The 24714-nt window shown below is 42.4% G+C and overlaps 2 protein-coding genes across 3 annotated transcripts in view; both read right to left on the reverse strand.

Moving 5' to 3' along the window:
- The window catches only part of THSD1 (thrombospondin type 1 domain containing 1), a 37047-nt gene extending 35257 nt beyond the window's left edge, over positions 1-1790 (reverse strand). The window contains exon 1 of the mRNA XM_030564093.1: positions 1677-1790. The gene's annotated coding sequence lies outside the window, so the exon portion shown is untranslated. The remainder of the gene's footprint in view (positions 1-1676) is intronic.
- A 9545-nt stretch (positions 1791-11335) lies between these two features.
- The window catches only part of VPS36 (vacuolar protein sorting 36 homolog), a 29634-nt gene continuing 16255 nt past the window's right edge, over positions 11336-24714 (reverse strand). Inside the window, exons 7-14 of one of the 2 annotated variants that reach the window (XM_030564114.1) lie at positions 22906-22938; positions 22711-22788; positions 22047-22181; positions 20924-20953; positions 18033-18097; positions 17007-17091; positions 13857-13933; positions 11336-13774 (exon numbers count right to left, since the gene is read on the reverse strand). In XM_030564114.1, coding sequence (XP_030419974.1) covers positions 13681-13774; positions 13857-13933; positions 17007-17091; positions 18033-18097; positions 20924-20953; positions 22047-22181; positions 22711-22788; positions 22906-22938 — 597 coding nt within the window. In that variant the 3' untranslated portion in view covers positions 11336-13680. Of the gene's footprint in view, positions 13775-13856; positions 13934-17006; positions 17092-18032; positions 18098-20887; positions 20954-22046; positions 22182-22710; positions 22789-22905; positions 22939-24714 lie in introns of both variants that reach the window. The other variant, XM_030564105.1, reaches the window with a different exon arrangement.

Below are 24714 nucleotides of genomic sequence, written 5' to 3' on the forward strand. Positions count from 1 at the left end.
GCAAATGGATAAGAAAAAACAATTAGATCAAATCTGGGGCTTACTGACCTTCAGAGTGACCCTGTAAGCAGGCAGTCTGAGACTTTGGAGATGGAGGGAAACAGAAAGATCCAGAATTGTCAGTAAATGTAGACAGGCAATATGTCTATAATATCATGTGAGGACATGTTAACTAGTGCTGTGTGTTAACATCTACATATTTATCAATTTAGGTACTTCTATGGTTCCCTTCAATGAAGTATTTGGTCATCTCACAGACATCAGTGAAGATCTTCACAACACCATGGGAAGTATGTCAGTTTCACGGATGGAGAATTAAAGTACAGAGATTCAGACCAAATCCTCAAAGGTGTTTAGGCTCCTAATTTCTATTGATTCCAATGGAAGTTAGGAGCCTAAGTATTTCTGAGGATCTAGACCTAAGTGATTTGTCCAGGGTTTCATAAGAAGCCTCTGACAGAACTTGAACACAGATCTCCTGAGTCTCAATCCAGTAGTTTAAATGAGAGGCGATGCTCACTAAAAACAAGAGTCCAACTATAGATGAAATTTTGTTTTGCCTTTGGTGCATTTCCATGTAGGCTGGTTATACATTTTCAATTAGCAGGGTTATCGAAGCTTCTCAGTGACTAAATATCAGAACTCTTCTCATAATACATTTTCAAAGAAGGTACAAGTGGATAAAGGATGAAGGATAAAGACTGGTACAAATATTGTATGTATTGAAATTTGGACTAGCTGGGCTAATTCTAAATTTCCAGATTATCTTTTCTATGCTGTAACATTAAAATATTTTAACCACAAATAGCTGCATTCTTACATTTTTCTGCAGGTCCCATTGCTTTAAGGAACTTCTGTACATGAGGGCACAGCTGTACATGAGTTAAAAAGCAGTGTTTTGGTTTTGGTTTTTTTACAAAAAAAGTAGCGGGTGGTGGAAAGACTAATTGAGGTTGGAAAAAAAGGTGTTAGAGAAATGCAGTGTGTTATATTTTTAACTAGCACAAACATTAGCCAAGGGAATACAAAAAAAAAGTCAATATGATTGTTTGCATCAAGATATTGGAAATATTTTCATGTGAATTTTTTTTAAAGACGACTAAAAGTATTTGTTTAATTAAAATTCATTACTATGAAGAAGTAAAGATCTGTAGAAGTGTGCATTATTGACAATTCTCTTGACAGATACACTGCTACAATCCCATAGAAATGAATGAGGTTGCACCGGTGCCGCTGAAGGCAGGATCTGTCCCGTTGTCTGAAAGAAGCAGCTTGGAGCGCCAGGGAAGAGAACCAAGAGGAACCAACCAGAGTTTAGGTAGCTGTTTGCAGGAACCGGGTCCCTTCTGCCTGGGGAAATTGTTGCTCAGTAATGGCAAGTCCCTGTTAGGAGCATGCACTGAGCCAGCCAGCCCACAACTCTGTCAGAAGCCTGGGGGCTGCTGGCCGGCAGGACACGGACCTTTAGGAGGATCTGCCGGAGCGGGGGAGCTGCTGCCACACCACACCACAGCCGAAGGGCAGGCGGGGGTTCAAGCTGAGCCGGCGCGGGATCCAAGCGAAGGGGAGCAGACGCACCCCGCCCACCCACTGCCCGGGTCAGAGCAATGGTCTGCAAAACCCGCCGGGCGCCCGACAAGAGCCCAAGTCCGGGGGCGAGAAGGGGAGCCCCTTACCTGAAGGGAGGGACACCTCTCGCGGCCAGACATCTGCGCGTCTCTCCCGCGGAGCCTGGCTCAGCAGCAGCCGCCCTGCGGGACGCGCCCCAGCGGAGCGAGGCCCGAGCTCAGGGCGCGCCTCCCCGTGGCTGACTGGCATCGCCCTGTCAACGCCCCCGAGGCGCGGCGCGGCGCTCCCCTGGCCGGGCGAAGCGGCTGGCTGGAGACGGGAAGCCCAAGAGGGGACGCCCTGCCCAAAATCTGGCCGAGCAGGGGAGGGAGGTTCCCGCCTCTGCAGCGTTCCTCCAGCAGAGCGGGCGGGGACGGCGAACAGAGCGAGCCCCGAAGAGTTTGCTGGCCCATGCACCGACCCCCTTAGGACAGGCTGGATCCCACACCCGGCCCCCAAGCGGCCGGGCAGCTTATGAGCCCGACGCTGCCCATTCCAGCACAGCTGGGCCAGGCGGGGCTTAGGGGCAGGAGATGAATTCAGGCAGAGGCAAAATCGTTTAACTCTCGCTCTCCTTATTGACTGTAACAGGGTTCAGAAAGGAACTAGATAAATTCATGGAGGATAGGTCCAGCAATGGCTATGAGCCAGGATGGAGTCCCCAACCTCTGTGTGCCAGAAGCTGGCAGTGGCCAGCAAATGGATCACTTGATGATTACCTGGTCTGTTCATTCCCACTGGGGCACCTGGCATTGGTCACTGTCGGTGGACAGGCTAGTGGGTAAGATGGACCTTTGGTCTGACCTAGTGTGGCCGTTCTCCCTGTGTTTCAGACATTCACATTTGCAACCAACGTTCTCAGTACAAACTCAGTACTGAGTCTTCCTCAGTCCAAGCCTCCCACCTTGAGAGCAACCCCTGCTCCAAATGAGGTCAGCCTGGATAAACTGTTTTAGAGTTATTTTTAGTCCACATGATCCAGGTGGTCCAAGAATTAAAGGTGCATCTCCAGCATCTACTTCAAAGTAAATGCTCCTCTCCTAGGGGAAAAGCAAACACACAGAAAAGGACAGGCTCATGGGGGGGGGCTGGGATCTCAATGCCAAGTGCCAATATTACACACACTCTACCAGCCCTCAGCCAAATGGCCTGGCCCTGTCTTCTCCTGAACTCCTCTGGGTTTTGTACCTTATGCTGGGTCTGGGGGTGTGGAGAATAAGCCGGATACAATACACGTTAGAACCAGGACACAATGACCATTTAAACTGACTCTTCAAAGCACGATGGCCAAAATTTTCAAACCTGCTTGCCAAAAGTTAAGCACCGAAAACATTTTGCTGCCTACATCAGTGGCCTGATTTTCAGAGGCACCATACCACAGCTCCCATTAAAAGCACTGAGAGCCATGAGTGTCAGCACCTCTGAAAAATCAGTCCTCTTCTATTAGGTGCTTATAAATATTGATTTATTTACTTAAGTGTAAGCCCTATGCTTGAATAATGCAGATGTTTTTATTGTTGTCTAAGAGTGGAAGGTACCAGTGGAAGAATCTTCAAAAACCTTCTTAGCGTTGAGGTGTAAAATTGAAGACATAGCAATAAAATGCTTCAGTTAAGCCAGAGCAGCAGCCTCTAATATTTGCAGTGTAGATATGAAGCTGAAGCTACTGCATTTATGAATATTCCTCAGACTCAAGATTTATAGAGAGCACTTAGATACTATTATGAAGGGCACTTAAGAAATAGATACTTAGTAAAACTACCTTGTTATGGAAAGACATTGCAAATTCTTCCTTCTGTTTGTGCAATGAACTGACCTCATGTACCTCAGGTCACTGCTAAAACTAGTGTCCTTATTGCTTGGGTTACATCTCTCTCTCAATCTGCTTATATCTATCAATATCTGTTATATGTAAAGAATATTACTGCTTTCAGGCACTCAGATACTATGGTAATGGGCATGTTATAAGAATATGAACATAATTTATTTTGTATTTTTGTCTGAAAATATGCAAAAAAAAAGTTTGGGGTTTTGGAAGATAAAGCATCCAAAAACATTGAGTATTTCTTGCCTCACCCAAATATTGAAATCATGCAATTGCTAACTTTCATCTAACTATCCAGCAATTCCTTTGGGTTCCCCCCTTTCCCAGGTTCACTCATTGTGAAAGCCTCTCTATTTTGTTCAACGTAAGTTAAAATCTTTTCCACATGCTAGTCTTGGTCCAGGGTGTTATAAGCTTCAAAGGCAGACTGCCATCTGGAATCCTGTCAGAAACATTCAGAAAGCTAGATAAACACTTGCATAGTAATTTGGACAATTTTTTGGAAAGCAGAGAGTAAAGTGTTGCAGTAATAAAGACCTTTCAAACCCATGTTCATCATCCTGACTTAGATAACCCAAGCATAGATACATGCTACTAACATTGGTCATTTCTTTCCCCCTGGAAACTGATGGACATGTGGTTTCTTTATGCAGCCATGATGACCACCCACGTTTTAGTACCTGTAAAAGTTTCTGTTTGTTTGTTTTGGGGTCTAGTTCTCAAATCTCACTTGATGTTGTGGAGTTCTAACAACACTAAATGGCAAAGCACAAGCAGTAGCCATTCAAGCGGTCTCACACTTCTCCAGGGACAAGACTCGGGTGAGATGCCTCAACCCTAATCTAGGAAGGGTTAAAAGATAACTCAGTCTTTCTTGCCAACTCAGTCCTTGGCCTTTCTGATCACTCTGGTAACAAAAATCCAAGTTCATGCCAGCATTGGGGGTGGCTGATATGGTCATGTGCACTGGGAAATGGACTAAGACCACCAGCTCATTCCACAGAGGTCTCTTAAGATACCGGCTACTGTGCTGCCGAGAACAGATGTAACGTAATATCAGAGCGCTTTGTGTGAAATGGGTGATAAGCCACACTCAGTTACCCCTTTTCCCTTTCAGTAAAAAAGTTGTAAAATAATGTTAATAATGACTGAGCAGTTGAGACTAGAGGGATTATGTTGTAAAAAAGTCTTTCTCCACTGGAGGCTCTGTTGAATTCCCAGCACTCAAACCAACGCCTCACTCATGCTACCTACGTTTAACATCTGAAAAACCTTATATTAGTGAATGTTTCACCAAGTTTTTCCTCCATGGATAAGACTTTTTTTCTTAATATAGTCACAAGTACCTAGGAAAACATAAATCTAGTTCTTTCATAGTTATTCAAAGGGTCTGGAAGACCTGGCAATATACTTTACCCACAATACTGCGCACTTCTATAGTGCCATTCATCCAGTGATATAAAAATGCTTTAAAAACAGTAAGTAATCTTCAAGGCACCCCATGACAGAGGTTTTATACCCATTTTATAGCTAGGTAAACTGATTCACTGATTTAGCTGAAGTTACAGACAGAACCAAGAATAGAATCCAACTCTTCTAACCCCCCCACCAAGCCCCTGCTCATGCTTCCTTCATACCAATCTCTCTGCTTATCATCTCCTCTGCCAAAAGTAATATCATCCAAAAGTTTGCAATAAGGAAACAAAATTCTCCCTTTGTGATCATTTGGCTGAAATTGTAAGGTACTCAGACAACAAGAGTGATGAGTGCAGTATGAAAACCTAGATAAGATTATTATTCTGTTAATAGCACCTTGCTTAGGTCTGCACATAACAAACATGTTGTCATGCTAAGAACTGATGTCTAATTTTGTTAAAGCACTAAATTTTAGCAGGAACTATTTTTTCATAGAACTTATTTGATCAGCACTGATTTTTGAGACAGCTGGCTAGCAGCAGACAAAATGTCTAGTTCATTATCATTAAAGCTGGTTGCCCTTAAATAGTTTACAGTCCCTGCTGGAAGTTAGCCCAAAAGAAAGATTATCGCTTTCCCAAAATATTCCTGAAAAACAAAACAAAAAACAGACTGTAGAAAGATCAAAAATAGTAATTATTCAACCATTACTTCTGGTGACGTGGCAAGATTCAAGTTGATGAAATTTCTAGCATATCCAAGCCTACATTTATAAAGGAATAAGGAATGGTCTAGCACAGGGGTCAGCGACCTTTCAGAAGTGGTGTGCCAAGTCTTCATTTATTCACTCTAATTTAAGGTTTTGTGTGCCAGTAATACATTTTAACCTTTTAGGTCTCTTCCTATAAGTCTATAATATATAACTAAACCATTGTTGTAGGTAAAGTAAATAAGGTTTCAAAATGTTTAAGAAGCTTCATTTAAAATTAAATTAAAATGCAGAGCCCCCCGGACCGGTAGCCAGGACCCAGGCAGTGTGAGTGCCACTGAAAATCAGCTCGCATGCCATAGGTTGCCTCCCCTGGTCTAGCAGATAGTAAGAAGCTCTCAAAATACAAAAGCACGGAGTTGATAATAATAGGTGAAGGGAGGCTAGCTAAAGTGAAAAGGAAAGTGGAAATATTACAGAACCATAATTATATATCCCTTCCCACCACTTCATCTTTTATTCATATTGGCTCCAGTTTCCCCTAACTCTCAAGTAACCCTTTGTCTATATTGCACAGGCCAAAACATTTTGTGTTATTTCACCATGTCCTTTAAACAATCCTTTGTTTCTATGGTATCACAACCACTCAATATATTCCTCTTTTTTAAGTGATTAACTCACTGGGGCTTATTATATTACACAATAGGACTAATCCAGCACCATTGGGGTGAATGGGAGTTTTGCCAGAAGCTTCAACAAGTGGTGGATCAAGCCTGTTTTGGGCTTGCAGGATTCTAATTCCTAATTCTGCAGTCCTCACTTGGCCCAACAGGGTTTGGCTACACTGGAGAGTTTCAGCACTGGTGGTGGCTTCACAGCGCTGCAATTCACTCACTGTCCACACTTGCAAGGCACATACAGCGCTGTATCTCCCTGGCTACAGCGCTGGCTGTACTCCACCTCGACCTGGGGAATAACAACTGCAGCACTGGTGATGCAGCGCTGCTCTGCCAGTGTGGCCATCAAAAGCGCTGTTATTGGCCTCCAGAGGTATTCGGAGGTATCCCAGAATGCCTGTTCAGCCATTCTGCTCATCAATTCACACTCTACTGCCCTGGCCTCAGGTGACCCGCCCTTTAAATGCCCCAGGAATTTTTAAAATCCCCTTCCTGTTTGCTCAGCCAGGTGTGGAGTGCAATCAGTGAATCTTTCCAGGTGACCATGCCTCCACACGCCAAATGAGCCCCAGCATGGAGCAATGGCGAGTTGCTGGACCTCATCAATGTTTGGGGGGAGGAAGCTGTGCAGTCACAGCTGCACTCCAGCCATAGGAATTACGATACCAATGGGCAGATATCAAGGGCCATGCTGGAAAGAGGCCATGACCAGGACGCGCTACAGTGCAGGGTTAAAGTGAAGGAGCTGCGGAGTGCCTACTGCAAAGCCCGCGAGGGAAACCGCTGCTCCAGCGCTGCCCCCACGACCTGCCGTTTTTACAAAGAGCTGGACGCGATACTTGGGGGAGACCCCACCGCCAATCCGAGGAGCACGATGGACACTTCAGAGCGGGGGGACAGAAGAGGAGGGGGGGGAGGAGGAAACCGAGAGTGAGGGTACTGGGGTGGGGGAAGACATCCTGGCGTCCCTGGAGACATGCAGCCAGGAGCTCTTCTCAAGCCAGGAGGAAGATACCTAGTCACAGCAGCGGAGCAGCTGGTACTTGGTGGAGGACAAACAGAGGAGTGGGTTCCCGGTAAGTGGCTTTTATTTTCAGGATGGAAATTTTTCGGGAGAGGAGGGAGGGTTAGGGCTGCATGCATGCCTAGATGTGGAATAGCGTGGGCAATGCGCTTGCACAAATTTATTGGGAGAGCCACTGTGGTCCTTGTCCCAGTCAGGCTAACGTGTCCGCGCCACTGTGCCGCGAGGGGTGAGGGGACCATTGCAAGACACAGGCAAGCTGCATAGGGGCCAGGGCGGAATCCGCATTGCTGTAGAAGACCCTCCCGCTCTTCCCAGGTGACCTGCAGCAGTGAGATATCTTGCAGGATCAACTCCTGTAGAAAATGTTGGGCGATTGTTCGGTGTAGGTGCCCCCTGCAGCTGTTTGCTTTCCCCAACACACAGAAACCCCGAGGACAGTACAGCCCTGAAGCAATCAGTCCCTCTTACTCACCATTTCGGGGCTCCTGGGGGTTGTGTGAGCTCTCTTTGGTATGTGAAAATTATGCTATTGTGAAGACTGTAAACTCCTTCACTGTGTGGGAATAACTGTCTGATATAAACAATGCTGCCTCTGTTAACTGTTGCCTTTTTTGCCTTTCCACAAGCAACCTTGAGATCTCGGCTGCCCGTGTTATCAACAGCTCAAAGACTCCAAAACCTCCGGAAGAAGCCGTGAAAAAGCAAAGAAGACATGCTGCAAGTAGTTATGGAGCACTCTGTCACAGAGAATCAAAAACTGCAGGACTGGAGGGAAAGGGAAAACAGGATCTGCCAGAAAAAGGCAGCGGCCAGGAAGAAAAGCACAAAGCAGCTGATAAGCATCCTGGCGCGCCAAGCGGACTCTATCCAGGCGCTTGCAGCCATGCAGGCAGAACACTACCGCGCTGGCCCCCATCCCGTCCCAAAGCTCTTTCCCTTGTGCCCCAATGTCAGCTCAAAATCCCCTTCCCCAGCATCCAGGTTCTTACCACCACCAGCTGCCTCCAACACCTGTAAGTTCACCAACCAGCCCTGAGAACTACGACCCTTACCCTCTGCACTCAACCCCCATCACCATGCAGTATAGGCATCCTGAAGTGCAGCAGTCATTGCACAGCACTCCAGACAGGGCATATTCAAACCTGTGACTGTACAGTTCCCCACCCCACACCCCTGCCCTTTTAGGTTCCCAAAATGTTGTGTGTCTGTCAATAAAGTTATTTTCTTTTCAATAAATGAATTTTTGGCTTTGAAAAGTCTTTATTATTGCAGAAAGTCAAAGATACCTTAGCCCAGGAAGAAACAGACACTGCAAATCAGCTTAGGAAACACAGATTCTTACTAACATTGTAACCACTGCACTTCACTCCCGTGCAAGGCACCAAACATTATTGTTGGTTTTCAGCCTCAAATTCCTCCATCAAGGCATCCCTAATCCTTGCAGCCCTGTGCTGGGCCTCTCTAGTAGCCCTGCTCTCTGGCTGTGCAAATTCAGCCTCCAGGCATTGAACCTCAGAGGTCCATGCCTGACTGAATCTTTCACCCTTCCCTTCATAAATATTATGGAGGGTATAGCACATGGATATAACAGTGGGGATGCTGCTTTCCCCCAAGTCTAGCTTCCCATACAGAGATCGCCAGTGCCCCTTTAAATGGCCAAAAGCACACTCCACAGTTATTCAGCACCAGCTCAGCCTGTAGTTGAAACAGTCCTTGCTCCTGTCAAGCTTCCCTGTATACGGTTTCATGAGCCAAGGCATTAATGGGTAAGCGGGGTCTCCAAGGATCACAACGGGCATTTTGAAGTCCCCTATGTGATCTTCTGGCCTGGGAAAAAAGTCTCTGCCTGCAGCTTCCTGAACAGGCCAGTGTTCCGAAAGATGCATGCATCATGCACCTTTCCAGGCCAGCCTGTGTTAATGTCAATGAAACGCCCACGGTGATCCACAAGTGCCTGGAGAACCATGGAGAAACACCCCTTCCGATTAACGTACTCTGATGTTAGGTGGAGAGGTGCCAGAATAGGAATGTGTGTCCCATCTATCACCCCTCCACGGTTAGGGAAACCCATTTGTGCAAAGCCATCCACAATGTCCCGCACATTCCCCAGAGTCACAGTTCTTCTTAGCAGGATGCGATTAATGGCCCTGCAAACTTGCATCAACACGATTCCAATAGACTTTCCCACTCCAAACTGGTTCCCAGCCGATTGGTAGCTGTCTGGAGTTGCCAGCTTCCAGACTGCAATAGCCACCTGCTTCTCCACTGGCAGGGCAGCTCTCAATCTCGTGTCCTTGCGCCGCAGGGTGGGGGCGAGCTTCTCACACAGTCCCATGAAAGTGGCTTTTCTCATCCGAAAGTTCTGCAGCCACTGCTCATCATCCCAGACTTCCATGACGATGTGATCCCACCACTCAGTGCTTGTTTCCCGAGCCCAAAAGCAGCGTTCCACGGTGCTGAGTATTTCCGTGAATGCCAGAAGCAATTTAGTGTCATACGCACCAGGTGATTCGCTATCATCGTCGGACTCCTCATCACTTTGGATCTTAATGAATAGCTGAACTGCCAAACGTGATGTGCTGGCAAGACTGGTCAGCGTACTCCTCAGCAGTTCTGGCTCCATTTCCCACAGAAATTGCGCTGCACAGAAACCGTTGAGAGTGTCAAGATGGCGCCAAATGTGGACGGAAAAACAGGGATTGCTGGGATGTGAAGTGATGCATCATGGGGTGTTTGGACAGGAAGCAGAATGACCTTCACCCTCCACCCCCTTCCCACAACCCACGGCGCCAAAATGGGATGAGGTGCTCTGTGGGATAGCTGCCTATAATGCACCACTCCCAACACTGCTGCAAATGTGGCCACACTGCAGCGCTGGTAGCTGTCAGTGTGGCCACACTCCAGCGCTTTCCCTACACAGTTGTACGAAGACAGCTTTAACTCCCAGCGGTGCACACCTGCAAGTATAGCCAAACCCTGACATTGTCTTAATTGGTCTAATGAAAAGCATTTATCATAGAGGTGGGAGGGGGGGAAATCTGAAGTTGTCATATTTAAACAAGCATCTGAAAAGAACTCTACCTACATAAAGATAATCACTAAACACCTACAATATACAATATAAAACCAAACTGAATATATCCTTATATATGTGACACTCAGCTATGCCCTGATTTTTCATTGCAAATAGTCCGCTTACTTTAAGAGTGCTCATGGAAATAAGAGAACCAAACAGTTTCTCTCTGCAATCTTTTAAAAGAAAATTTTAAGTCCTATCTTGGAATCAGTCCCTTTTCCTGTGGGTATCTGGATTTATAAATCAAAGAACTAGGAGTCTTGGCCGTAGGCTCTGAAAGTGCCAGTACCCACAACTCTAGAATATGTTTCTGAGTATGTGTGCTCTTTTATATTATTGGGGTGTAAGTCTACCCAAGCAATCAAAAGCAGCAGACCCTGTGCAGACTCAGGCTGCTAGACAGAGTTCCTTTAACTATTAGAAGAGCTTACTGTTGGGGAATTTGCAAATGATCATTTGTATCCTGCTGCTGTCACTCAAGAGATATTTCCAAACACTTCTTTTTTTAATAGAAAGAATCCTTTATTTGTAACAACAATTATGGCCAAAATCAGACCTGAGGTTCCATGTGCTGAACCCTAAACTATGTACCAGTGTGAAGAGTGGCTACTCAGGGACTAAAAAATAAATGTTTAGAGCTCTGCAGAAGTATATGCTTCCTGATGGAAGTGTGACAAGGCACTTATGCTGAGATGTGTCTAACCACTAAATTCCAGCAAAAGATAGACTCATAGACTTTAAGGTCAGAAGGGACCATTATGATAATCTAGTCTGACGTCCTGCACAATGCAGGCCACAGAATCTTACCCGTCTACTTCAATAACAAACCCCTAACCTATGTCTGAGTTATTGAAGTCCTCAAAGATACATAGTAACTTATCCTTAAGGATACAATCTGAGACAGTGAACATTTAAAAACTTTTCCTATCAAACTGCCAGGCCTCTGACTTGTGGCTTCAAAGTTCCCCAAAGCATTTAGAAAACAGAAATAGACAAATTAAGAAAATCAGTTTATTTTTATTACTTTGTGGCAACAATTTCCTAATATATACAATTAAATTCTAAATAAGCAACATAATTTAACCCAAGGAGTTTTCTCTCCCTATACAAAGAAAAAGACCCTATCTTGAAAAAAGGCCCAAGGAAGTACCATAAGGCTAAAGCTAAGATGTATGTTGTACCATTATTGCTCAACTGAGACAAACTAAGGGCTCTATATGGATTATTCCTGAGTAGGGGAACAGACATTAAGAGTGTATATTTGGTATTTTCTTTTTACACTTTCATCATGGTTGTGGAGAGGAAAAGCTGCCCCCTTATGAAGGTTTCAGCCACCTAAACCAGTGGATCTTTTCCTAACATTCATGGCTCTCCAGCGAAACACTGACAGCAAGAACATCCATTTTAGGTGTCCTCTTTGCCTCTCAGTTCTTCAACTCTTTGAGAGCACATTGTCCGCAGTAACCTGTACTGATCTGTCCTGTTGTTTACAGGGGGGAGGTGAAAAAAGAGAATGTGGTGGAGTTCAACTGGTCCCTCCTTCCCCACCCGTAAATCTGGATCTCTACAAAGCTGCTGCAGAGAAAGTACAGAGCATTGAGAATGCCCTGGTACCAGTTCTTCCCCGTGTAATTCCTTTCCCTGCCCAAACAATGAGTTTTGGCTCCCCTCCACTTGAGGAAATGCAAGGAGAACAGTGCCCTAAGAGAGCACGGCATGAAAGCTAACTAGGGAGATGCACTCGGGGACAGCATGTCTTTGCTCCAGATGAGCATCCTACAAGAGCCTGCAATGAAGGTGTGGGAGAAGAACCAAAGCAAATTTAAAGCAGAGGTACATGGGAAAACAAACAGGTAAACAGTAACTATCAAAAACCTGAGCCTGGGTGACCCTTCAACCTTGACCAAACTGTGGTGATACTGTAAGATTTCTATAAATATTTTCAGACAATTAAAAGAACCTCTCTCTTTCCTTTAACTTCTATTTGATTATTATTGCCATATCTTTAATTCAAAGCTACATCAATGTGGTCTTCATCCAAACTTTGAACTGAATTCTGCAATAATATATCATATCTGGTTATGTGGGAAGCTTAAGTCATGTGGGCCTCTGACATCACTTATCATCATCTATGTAACTTTTGCTCTTCTAAAACATATAACTAATATACAAATCCACAGGGGTTACAGAAAGTTAGGGCTGTGTAACTGAATTCTGTAAATCCACAGCATAGGTAAAACCAAAGGGTTTATACCTCGACTGATAAACATGAGGGTTTGTCTGTTCTTCCTTTTAATATTAAAACACTGGTTTCTGCAGACTAAGGTTATGCAAGTTAACAAACCATCTCTCCAAGACAGACACGTGGTAGGCAGCTTTGATCAATGACTTCTCTTTAGAAGTCTGAAAGGAAAAACAGGTCATTATGCTGTTGGACAGGATGCAGTGACAGAATAATTGATTTCCCTCAACACTAGCTACAGGAGCTGGCAAAAGCGCACACAAACAGCAACATAATGAAGCTTTTTGGGGGAGGGAGAGCAAAGAAAGGAGGACCTCTGCACTCACAATACTTCTTGTTTGTCTATTTAGCATTAGACATGACATATTAAACACTACATTTTCCAGATTTTCATAACATAGGTTAGTCTCTATTAAGGCAGGTCATTTATATCTATAAAGAATTCACTGGGCTCTGACTCTCAAAATTTGGGATCCTTGCTAGGAAAAATTTTTATAGTTCCTCGGAAAAGGGAGCATTCAATATTGATTTGTTCCTCAGACCTCAACATGCATAAACCATGTAACATTTCTCATCCCTATGGATATATGTCTCTGATTGAACTCACAGACACAAAAAATACATTGAAGCTGGAGAGTACGGAGAGGAAGCTTACTTTGGCATGTACACACTTCTATTTCCTTGCTATCATCTGTATGCAGTAAATGACAGTGTTCTATGTTCTTTCTGCCTTTGCAAAACAGATCACAAAGGATATTTCCTCCACTTTAACTCTTGTGAAATCATCATCTCACTTCTCCTGAAGTGAAAAGATAAATGGACTATTGAGTAAAACTTATGCTGACTAAGTGTATATCAGCTTGCCAATTTGAGATCAGATGATTCTGACTCCATGATTCCTGTTACTTTCTGTAACATTCCTCTCCATTCCAAATAGGACCACTCAGCATTTGAAATAGCTGTAAAAGCTTTTTCATCACAATATTCACCACTGTTTTGATTAACAAAGCAAAATCTTAAAATCTGTCATTTGAAGGGCTCCCCCTTCTGCTCGCTTTGTTCAACCATTACATGATAAACATACATGAACTACAATATCGTTAACTTTGTGTCATAAATAAGTTTGGATAGAATCTCAAGCCTTCCACTGAATCATCTCTGCAAAGATGGCCCATCTTTTCAGCTAGAAGCAGCCTGAAGAAAGAGAAAGAATATTTGTAGTATTTGGTAAGGGCAATATGATAATCAAGGAGTTATTGAAAATTATCATAGTTACCTCTCTTTGGCTAAAAGAACAGACATCCCCACAAGCTTAGCAAACTCTTCAGCTGTAAGAGAACCTTTTTCAGATACCTATCAGAGAGAAAAGCATGGCATTAAAATAGTGTTGATCTTTTCCTTTCTACTACAGAATGAAATAATTTTCTCCATTATTTTAGTTCAGACTTGGTTCAGAGGGTTAACCGTTACAAATTGGAAACAAATACCTAGTGAAGACTACTGCTTTATCTGCATTTTTGTTTAAAAAAAAAAAAAAAGGCAATTTTCGTCCAGTACACTATTTAGCGTTCCGGAAGTGTGCTAAGATGAAAAAGGAAGAACGCAGAAAGGATAGAAACTAGTCAAACAAATGAAACTGTGTGTCTCTTTTTCATGTGTGTGTATGTGTACGTGTACGTGTAAAGATAACTTGGGAGAAGTGGATGAGGAAAAAAATAGCCCATAAATAGCAACATACTTGTGCAATTAATAGTTATACAGCACAGTTATACTAAGTCTTTCCTAAGTGATTTTGTAAACAATGAAGTTTGGAAAAGGAAATGAAAGGCACCAAAGTTGGAGGGTCTTCAGTTTAGAAGCTGACATCACCCAGAAGCAGGGTGGGAAATTGGGGTTAATTAATTCAAAAAGCCCACTGCTGGTATTAACTTGTGAAAACCAGCATTCCGTTAGGTTTCAGGACTTTGGAAGGCCCAGGAGAAGCCGTGTTTTCATGTAAATGAATTGTTCTTATATTTCTCCATTATTGCAGGTTCAAGCAGCCTTCCGCACCCACACATACATGCCTTCTCCTGCAACCCTCATAATTTGAGGGATTTATTCTGCACTATCCATTGTAATTTCTAATTATGTTGGAGTTATCCTTTACAGACTCTCATATCAAAGTAGGCACTATATTTGGATGTCGTAAAGCTAAACCATTGAAACCTAGGGGTGAAACACAGAGCATACTGAGTAGATTGCACAACTTAATATGACCCATGGGTCATTATAATTTTCCTTCCCAACCACCTATCCCAAGTAACTTTAGCTTCTATGTTGTTGACCCCTTTGATTCTCCTACCTCACCTGCCACTCAAACCATTCCACGCCCTTGTTTCAAACTTCACGCTGGCTTCCTCTCATCTTCCCTCCAAAAACAATCTTACTGCACTTGGGAAGCTATACACAAGCGTGCTCCTAACTAATTTCCAATATCATTTCTTACTCCTTTCCCCCTTATCATCTTCCCCCCCCGCCCATTCACACCTCACTCCTGTTCCTTTTGCAACCGTATCCCACTTGTGTCTTCTTCAATGCCTATATCCCTGAGGCTTCCTTTTCTTGGAAGACATCCATCTTTCTTAATTCAAGTCCATTCCTTACAGCATATTTGTCTATGAAGCCTAGTGTTATGTCAAAAAACTACACCACTTTGTGATAAATCCACCTTCTTCGCTGTATGTCTGACCTGCTGCTTAAAGCTGCCTGAAGAAGGGATTGTGTTTTTTTACAGTGCTGAGCACACTTGCTGAAGACAACAAATTAATACATCATCACCACAAAATTGACTAAAAACAAAAGGAGAACCAATGAATCTATTTTCTTGAAAGAAATGCAGAAAATTAACAAAAATGCATGAAATGTCCTCAAAGAAATCAGTATTTAAATATTTCAGTCTTAATAATCAAAGGTGTTATTTACATTATAGCTATGGCATTTGTTTTGAGAAAGTATTTGATGTTTAAAAGTGTCCCTTTTAATGAAGGAACATTGTTCTGCACATTTGGTTTTATATACATTATTCTGAGGAGTCCATTTCAAGTCTCAAGAGCAAAGGTGAATCTGGTAGCACTAAGTTTTCTAACTTGACAGGACTATTTTCTTTTGGAAACACCAACATGCAGCCTTCTCAGCTTGCGAAAATTAAGAGTGTGTGCTATGTTCTATAACATGCAAGGAAGACACAGCAGATGATGCGGCAGTAACAGCATTTCAGGTATCAAAATGGATCAGAACCAGTATCAGCTAACTATATTGTGCTCTACTACTCCTTTTAATGAATCAAAGCTACCTCTATGCAGTACCCTCTAACACAGGCAGTCTCCTCAAAGTAACAAACTCAATGTAAAATATATATTGCACATACTATGTTCTGTTACCATATACAAGCAAAAACAAGCACACATTCCATACCTACATTTAATATCTGCTTTCAAATATACTTTCAATCAAACCATACACAATCTGAAGTCCAATTTAGTTACTTAATGTATGGGCCAAATACCATGCCATCAAATAAACTCTTCCTACTATGCAAAAGATTTGGGGAAAGACTTTAAGGTAATGAAGTCTGACAAGAGCTCTAAGGCTTGGTCTATGGGGAGGGAGGGGGGGAGGAAATCGATCGATCTAAGATATGCAACTTCAGCTACAAGAATAGCATAGCTGAAGTCGACGTATCTTAGATCGACTTAGAATCACTTACTTCGCATCCTCAGAGCACGGAATCGATGGCCGCTGCTCCCCCATCGACTCCGTTTCCATTTTTTGCCCTGGTGGAGTTCCAGAGTCGACGGGGAGCGCGTTCTAGATGAGACGTGATACATCGATCCCCGATAGATCAATCACTACCCACCAATCTGGCGGGTAGTGTCGACATACCCTAAGAGAGATTTATTCCTTGAGGAGTGAACAGTGATCTAGATCGGGTCTATACTACAGCGATACATTGGCGCAGCATGTCTGGTGTAGACACGGTCTGCCGACGGGAGAGCACTCTTCTGTCAACATAATTACTCCACCTTGGCGAGAAGTGGAAGCTATATTAGTGGTAGAGCATCTCCTGCCAACATAGCGCTGGTGTGGACAGCGCAATACTTCTCTGCCTGGCCGGCAGAAGCGGGGGGTGGTGTTTCCACATCCCTAAGTGATGTAAGTTAGAGCAACTTAAGTGGTAGAGTAGACCTGGACCTGCCCTAAGATGAATGTATGTACAGCTCTCTGAAGATGAAAAATGTTATTTAAGTAAAAAAATATTGTTTTAGGATTTTGGAAGTGGAAAATTTCAAAAGCTCTAAAGGAAATCCTGTACCTCAAGTTTTACACCTAATGTGTCTCAGTTTCCCTAGCAGACAGATTACTGGAGGAAATGAAGTTCACATACTGTCTCTAAAGCAGAAGCCACCATTTCCTCTTCATTGTGGGACTGGAGCTCAATCACCATTACACCGCTGTCAAATAGACGAAGCCTAAAAATCAAAGGAAAAAGACCAAAAAAACCCAAAGCTGCAAATCAACAATGGAAAAATGTGTGTATTTTAGCAGTTTCTTAGTTTCACACATCTAAAATGATAACATGTCAACCAATCTATTGTAATAACTAAAAGAAAAAAATTGAAAGAGCAAAACTGAACAACATAAAAATCAACTGCTGAATCTTCAAAATGAAAACAAAATAATTAACTGAACAAAGTGACCAAGATATTAGCGATGCACCAAAGTGGTTTTATTTTTACATCCTGAAAATATATGTTTGGCAGATAAAACCCCAGGAACTTAAATTCAGCCACATTTGCATTTTTTAGGGATCATATAATTTAGTTTTGCATGAAACATAAGTAAATTCTGTTCACGCTGTAAAACAATGGTGGATGTATGTATGTATTAGTGTTATTAACTGCACCTGAAGAAAGACCCTGTGAAACTATTTCTGAGGGTCACATCTGTGGAAAGGAAGGATGGTCCAATGGGTAGGTTGCAACCCTGGGACATGAGAAATCTGGGTTCAATTCCCTCCTCATTACCTGCGTGACTTTGGGCAAATACCTTAGTTTCTCAGTGCCTCAGTTCCTCATTTCTGAAATGGGGGCAATCCTTACCTATCTCACAGGGGTTTTACGAGGATAAACACATATTAAAGAGTGCAAGGTGCTCACAAAGTACAGCAAGAGGGTCCTTGTAAGTTGGATCAATAGACAAGTGATGTTTATGAACTTAAAGGAAATTACATAGGAAATTGAATGAATGCTGACTGACCTCTTAGAAGATTAAGTAACACACAGAAATAGGTTCACATTTTACATTAAAATGGATTTTGGAAGGTAAGGCATTTCACAAGACTGTGTCTGTGCAAGGGACTCAAGGGTCCACGTTGACAGTTTATTTAGAAATGCACATGAAGGACTCTTACCTTAGGGGCAATTTCAATGCCACTAGCATCTTACAAGCATTTACTAAATCTTCTGGAGAGAGCAACTATTTAAAAAGAAGAACATATTTACTCACATTTTACATGTTAAATACACAGTATCTCACACATGCACAGAAACAAAACAGACAACTACAGATGAAAAAAATAACAGAACAAGCAACGATGTAGTGCACGATTGGATTTTTGCCTTTCATCCCTCTCCCCCTGCAGCCTTCTCTCATCCTTAGGCCTAGTTTACACTACACGTTTATACCGATTTTAGCAGCGTTAAACCGATTTAACGCTGCACCCTTCCACACAATGAGGCCCTTTATATCGATATAAAGGGCTGTTTAAACCGGTTTCTGTAATCCTCCCCGACAAGAGGAGTAGCGCTGAAATCGGTATTACCATATCGGATTAGGGTTAGTATGGCCGCAAATCGCCAGTATTGGCCTCCGGGCGGTATCCCACAGTGCATCACTGTGCTGTCCAGAGCGGTCAATCCGAACTCGGATGCACTGGCCAGGTAGACAGGAAAAGCCCCGCAAACTTTTGAATTTCATTTCCTGTTTGCCCAGCATGGAGCTCTGATCAGCCAGGTGGTGATGCAGTCCCAAATCCAAAAAGAGCTCCAGCATGGACTGTATGGGAGATACTGAATCTGATTGCTGTATGGGGACACAAATCTGTTCTATCACAGCTCCGTTACAGAAGACGAAATGAGAAAGCATTTGAAAAAATCTCCAGGCTATGATACAGAGTCCACAGCACAGTGCTGTGTGACAAGCGTAACGGAAAGCCAAAGAATCAAATGGACGCTCACGGAGGGAGGGAGGGGGTACTGAGGACTCCAGGTATCCCACAGTCCCCGCAGTCTCCGAAAAGCATTTGTATTCTTGGCTGAGCTCCCAATGCCTGTAGGGTCAAACACATTGTCCGGGGTGTTTCAGGGTATATGTTATCAATTTACTCCCCCTCCCCCCCGTGAAAGAAAAGGGAAAAAAAAAATCGTTTCTTGACTTTTTTATATGTCACCCTATGTCTACTGCATGCTGCTGGTAGACGCAGTGCTGGGGAAATGAATAGTAGCATCCTCTCGCCTTCCCTCCCCGGCGGCAGATGGTACCGTACAAAAAGGACTGATAGCTGTCCTCGTCATCCTTTGAGTGCTCCGGGCCGGCCTCAGGTGAGGTCGGCCGGGAGCGCCTGGGTAAAAATAGGAATGACTCCTGGTCATTCCCGGTAGATGGTACAGAACGGCTGGTAACCGTCCTCATCAAAGCAACTGGGGGCTGAGTTCCATCAGCCCCCCCCCCCCCTTTCATGTCTAAAGAAAAGATTCTGCACTGCCTGGACTACCATAGCAGTGGGATGCTGGGCTCCTCTCTCCCCTACCGTTTAATGTCCTGCCTGGACTGGAGGCTGCCTCCCTCTCATTTTATCTCACAAAAACTCAGTGTTTCTTATTCCTGCACTCTTTATTACTTCATCACACAAATGGGGGGACACTGCCATGGTAGCCCAGGAAGGTTGGGGGAGAAGGGAAGCAACGGGTGGGGTTGTTGCAGGGACACCCCCTAGAATGGCATGCAGCTCATCATTTCTATGGGATCTGACACAGAGCGGCTGTGCTCTCTGGTTCTCTGATACACTGGTTCTCTAGTACACTTGCCCCATATTGTAGGCAGGACTGACTCTATTTTTAGATACAACATAAAGGAGGGAATGGACCAGGGGGGTCATTCCCATTTTTGTCTTTGCACCCCCGGCCGACCTCAGCGAAGGTCAGCCAAAAGCACCCATGACAGCAGTAGACGGTACAGAACAACTGATAACCGTCATCTCATTGCCAATTTACAATGGCACAGCAGACGGTACAGAACGACTGGTAACCATCTCTGCTACCTTGCAAAGGCAAATGAATGTTGCTGTGTAGCGCTGCAGTACCACCTCTGTCAGCGGCATCCAGTACACATACGGTGACAGTGACAAAAGGCAAAACGGGCTCCATGCTTGCCATGCTATGGCGTCTGCCAGGGCAATCCAGGGCAAAAGGGCGCGAAATGATTGTCTGCCATTGCTTTCACGGAGGAAGGAATGAGTGACGACATTTACCCAGAATCACCCACGACACTGTTTTTGCACCATCATGCACTGGGATTTCAACCCAGAATTCCAATGGGTGGGGGAGACTGCAGGAACTATGGGATAGCTACGGGATAGCTACCCACAGTGCAATGCTCCACAAATCGACGCTAGCCTCGGTATATGGACGCACACCACCAAATTATGGTGCTTTGTGTGGCCACGTGCACTCGACTTTACACAATCTGTTTTACAAAACCGGTTTATGTAAAATCGGAATAATCCTGTAGTGTAGACGTACCCTTACACTCCATTTTCTGTTCTCATTCTTTTCCACATTACTCTGTTCATGACTTCTCTCTTCAGGTAATTTATTTGATTACTGGTTCTCTTCCCCCCCCCCCCCATTTATTATTTCTGTGTCTGTCTCTCCTGTTATTTTGCCTGTTTTTGTATGTTTCATTTTCTGATGCTAGCTCTCATCCTCCTTTATTGGTACTACAGGAGTGGCACATCAGAATGACATACTATGGAAAATGGCCAAAGATTAAATATTAGCAGGGAGAGGGAGAAGGGAAGGGAGAACCTCCCCTTCCCTCTCTCCCTCCCAAAGCTCCATTTTCTATTACAAGAACAGCAATTCATCCATCATTTTAAGCAGTTAGACTGCATGTGATGGACAGTTAAAGATTTGTTTAACACTTCTTTCTTTAAAGTACCTTCTCAAGCAGATTTTGTCAAAGAATACCACAGACCCAGTCCCTTACCTCCAATCCCCGAGCCCGGTTTACTAGACAATATACCTCTGTAAGTGACATTATTCCCCCTCGTTCCTGTGGAAACATGAGGCCAATAAGTGAAATAGTATTAACCTAGAACACAGAGCACACTAATTTGCAAATAATAAAACATTTGGATGGATGAAAGTTTTAAGCAACACGTGACACATTAAAGCAGAGAAGATAAACTATGAGCTTGATTTAAAAACCTACACAGACAAGACCAGTAATATCTAAATTATAGGTCAGTGTTCAAACAGTAATTTTCTTTAATAATTTCAAAAATTGCAGAATACCAATTCTAAAATTCAAGAAGTGTGAATTATTTCAAGGTTAAGATACACATTAGAGTAAAAGTACATGGAATTTCATTATATTAAATCTATTAACCATTTAATCGAGCTTCTGTTTTTTGAACTCACAGGGTCATAATGTAAGGTTAAAAAAAAAAATAATCTAAGAGACATTATGTGACTTTCACATATATATTGAATGCACATATTCTTTTTCAAAGATGTAAGCTTCAGATATATTAAAAACTGAAATTTTATTGAATTAAACAGAAACACTGAAAATCTGTTTAGTAGCCAGCATTATAGCAGTGATATATATGAAGTTTACATTGAAACGGTTATTTTTAGGTTTCAGAGTTAGCAATCCATTGTGCTTAATGGGGCTGCTCATACTTTTGAGTCAAGGAAGACAACTCTCAATTGGTTTATGCACTATTCATTTATTCAAAGTCAGCATTGCAATCATATAGATCAGAAACATATTTTTTAAAATAATAGCTTAGATTCAGAAGCACAGTTCCGTGGTAAGGGGTGAATTCTGTACCCACAGTCACCAGGGATAGAGACTGCTAATTCAGACCTATGAAGAACTATTACACAAACTCCCTTATGTGAAACATGAGAAATCATTACTGAAAATATGAATTCCCATAGTTCCTTTTAGATATTTGTGCTGAGAAAGAGAATAAATGTTCTTAAAAGACAAAATGACGACTCCTCTAAAAGCTGAATTTGAGGTTGTATTACTGAAGTCTTAGATCTTGAAAAGAGACATTGTCGAAGTCCATGATACTGAAATGCACTGCATTAAAAACTCATCTACATGCACAAAAAGAGCATCTCAGGTGCTTTACCTCTAGTGGTGACTGTAGTATTCCAGCTAGTTGTTTTGCCAGTTGCATATGGTAATGTGTGCCAGATCCATGCGTTTCCCTGGTAACTGGGTTAGCTATACCCATGCTCAACAGATAAGACTTAAACCTGATAGTCTATGTAAAAAGAAAAGTAAGTTGTGTCAATCATTTCATAGTTCTATTTAAAAAAAATTTACACTTTTATTTTTATAGTAGACCTCAATGCATTTTTGGGAGATTTGAAAATACACAATGCCAAATATACGTTTATCAAAATGGTGGCAAGCTGTATACAAGTCTTCAGAAATTTATAAGGGACACTGAAATCTCCAAAAAAACCCAGAAAATTGTCATCTTCTCCTAGTTAATGGAACCTGCATTTCTGACCCTTTTAAAGCAAACTAAGTGGGGAAGAGACATGCACATCCTGTAATCACTTCGTTGTAATTATTTTTTAAACAAGGTCTCAAACGGACTGACTGTCTCTCCCCACTGCTCGGATATATTGTATAAAGAAAGCTTTTCATTAAATAAAAGTCAAGAAAAAATGGGACATTAATAAAATATTATTTAATTGTATTATGAATATTACCACATTAGCTGTTTACACAATGATATTTCACAAAATGCTTTTTTGTCAAATCTAGAAAGAAAGCATATTTACCTCATCTTCCGTGATGTCACCTTGTTTTTCTTTAATTTTGTTAGCTATTGATTTGGATAACTCGACCATTTCCTTAGCCTACCAAAACACCCACAAATATGTCAGCTTTCAGCAGTGTATTCAGACATTTTGATTAAAAGTTAGATAACTGGTATAAATATAGACAGATGTGCTGGTAAATGTCACATCCCATACCTTTTCCATTAACTTGCTGAGATCTTCAAAAGCCTAAAATGAAAATTTGACATTATAATATAGTCTGCCTTAAGAAATTAAATGATTTAATGAAGTAATTTTTCCAATGATCTTCCTAAACTCCAAGAATTCTGAACAATATTAGGGCACCTAATGCTTTAGACCAGGACATTATCATTTCAAACTGTTTAGAGTTATAAATTCACACTTTGGTTTACAAACAGGCACTTTTCCTTCACAGAGAGCTTATAATCAAAATCAGACAAGACAAAGACAACAGAAAGTATACAGGAAAGTAAAACAATTCTATGGTTTCCTGCATGGAAGACACACACTAATTTCTACTTAATACTGATTTACAAAATGTAAATAACAGAGCTGGGAGATAAAGTATTGAGAGTTGAAATAAATTAAATTAATCAAGTTTACCCCTTCTTCCTAAAAACGTTAGGTGTATTTTTTTTATTCATACATATACGCATACACACACCAATAATCTTATTTTGGCCAGTAGAGAGCCTACAATACAACTGTGGAAATGCTCATAGTGACATCACAATTCTGCCTTTTATCAGTAGGCGTTGCTAAAATAGCAGGCAAGTTCACAGATTATTTTGAAATAACAAGGGAGACAGATTGCTAGGTTCATTTCACACCACTCTGAACTGAGAAGACATAAAGCTTTGAAAATTATTTGTGGGGAAAATTTATGCATCTAAATACTTGATTCTCAGAAGCAATTAGGTACATAGATGTCTAACTGAGCTAAATTATGCTGACACAAAACAAGATCCCAGTTAAGGCTTGTTTGAAATCAGGCTTATGAGATGGGTTATTAGATAAAAGGTACCTGTGATAAAATCTGTACTTGCTAGATCTGATAAAAGCAGGGGGAAATTAAAATATTTCTATAGAGTATCAGATTTTTACTATAAAGAACTTTTATGGAACTTTTCCACAAAAACGTGTAAAAATTTGGATTTCCACCACAGGACAGTGATTTATTTCAGGATTTTTAAAATGCAAGTTACTTTAATAAAGCTGTAAAGTTCTCAAATATAAAAATTGCTGTATGGAGCACATAACACTAGATAAGCCCTTCACTTTTTCATATTTTATTTCAACAATAAAAAACAAAAATACTCTCAGTGTGTTAACAAGTAAGCAGACTTACAATTACATAACAACGACCACCCAACAGCATAAAAATAATCATACACATGAAAAAAGTGAATTTAGCCTATCAATATATCAATGCCACAGAAAGGCACTTTTACCCTCTCAGGGACATATCCTCAACCCTCCTTCAAAATCTCTCTAATAAATGGATTTTGCAATGTGTCCAGGTGGTCATTAATTTAGATTATTTTGGACCAAGTGTGTGTGTGAATGCATGTGGGGAGCCCCAGAACCCTAGAACCATCACAGTTAGTTCCGTGAGGACAGCACCTCCCTTTTATAAAGAGGGCAGCCCAACTAGAACACCTCTACAGACCGCAAATGTAGCCAGTCTATGGTCTCAAGCTATCAACAATTTTATAGTCTAATCTGAAGGTAACAAAAGCACGGCAGAGTTCTGTGTGTAACTCAAAAGCTTGTCTTTTCCACTAACAGAAGTTGGTCCAATAAAAGATATTACCTCACCCAGCTTGTCTCTTGCTAGTCCACAAGCAGCTTCCCCTACTCTGCAAACACCAGGGGCAGGGGGCTCAACCCTTGGTCCGCCCAAGCCACCTCTTCCCCCCATGCCCCCATCCTTAACCTGTCTCTTCTTCCCTCCCCCGCTTTACTCCGCATGCCGTGTCCTCG

This window comes from Gopherus evgoodei, chromosome 1 (genome assembly GCF_007399415.2).
Source record: "Gopherus evgoodei ecotype Sinaloan lineage chromosome 1, rGopEvg1_v1.p, whole genome shotgun sequence".
Classification (NCBI taxonomy): domain Eukaryota; kingdom Metazoa; phylum Chordata; order Testudines; family Testudinidae; genus Gopherus; species Gopherus evgoodei.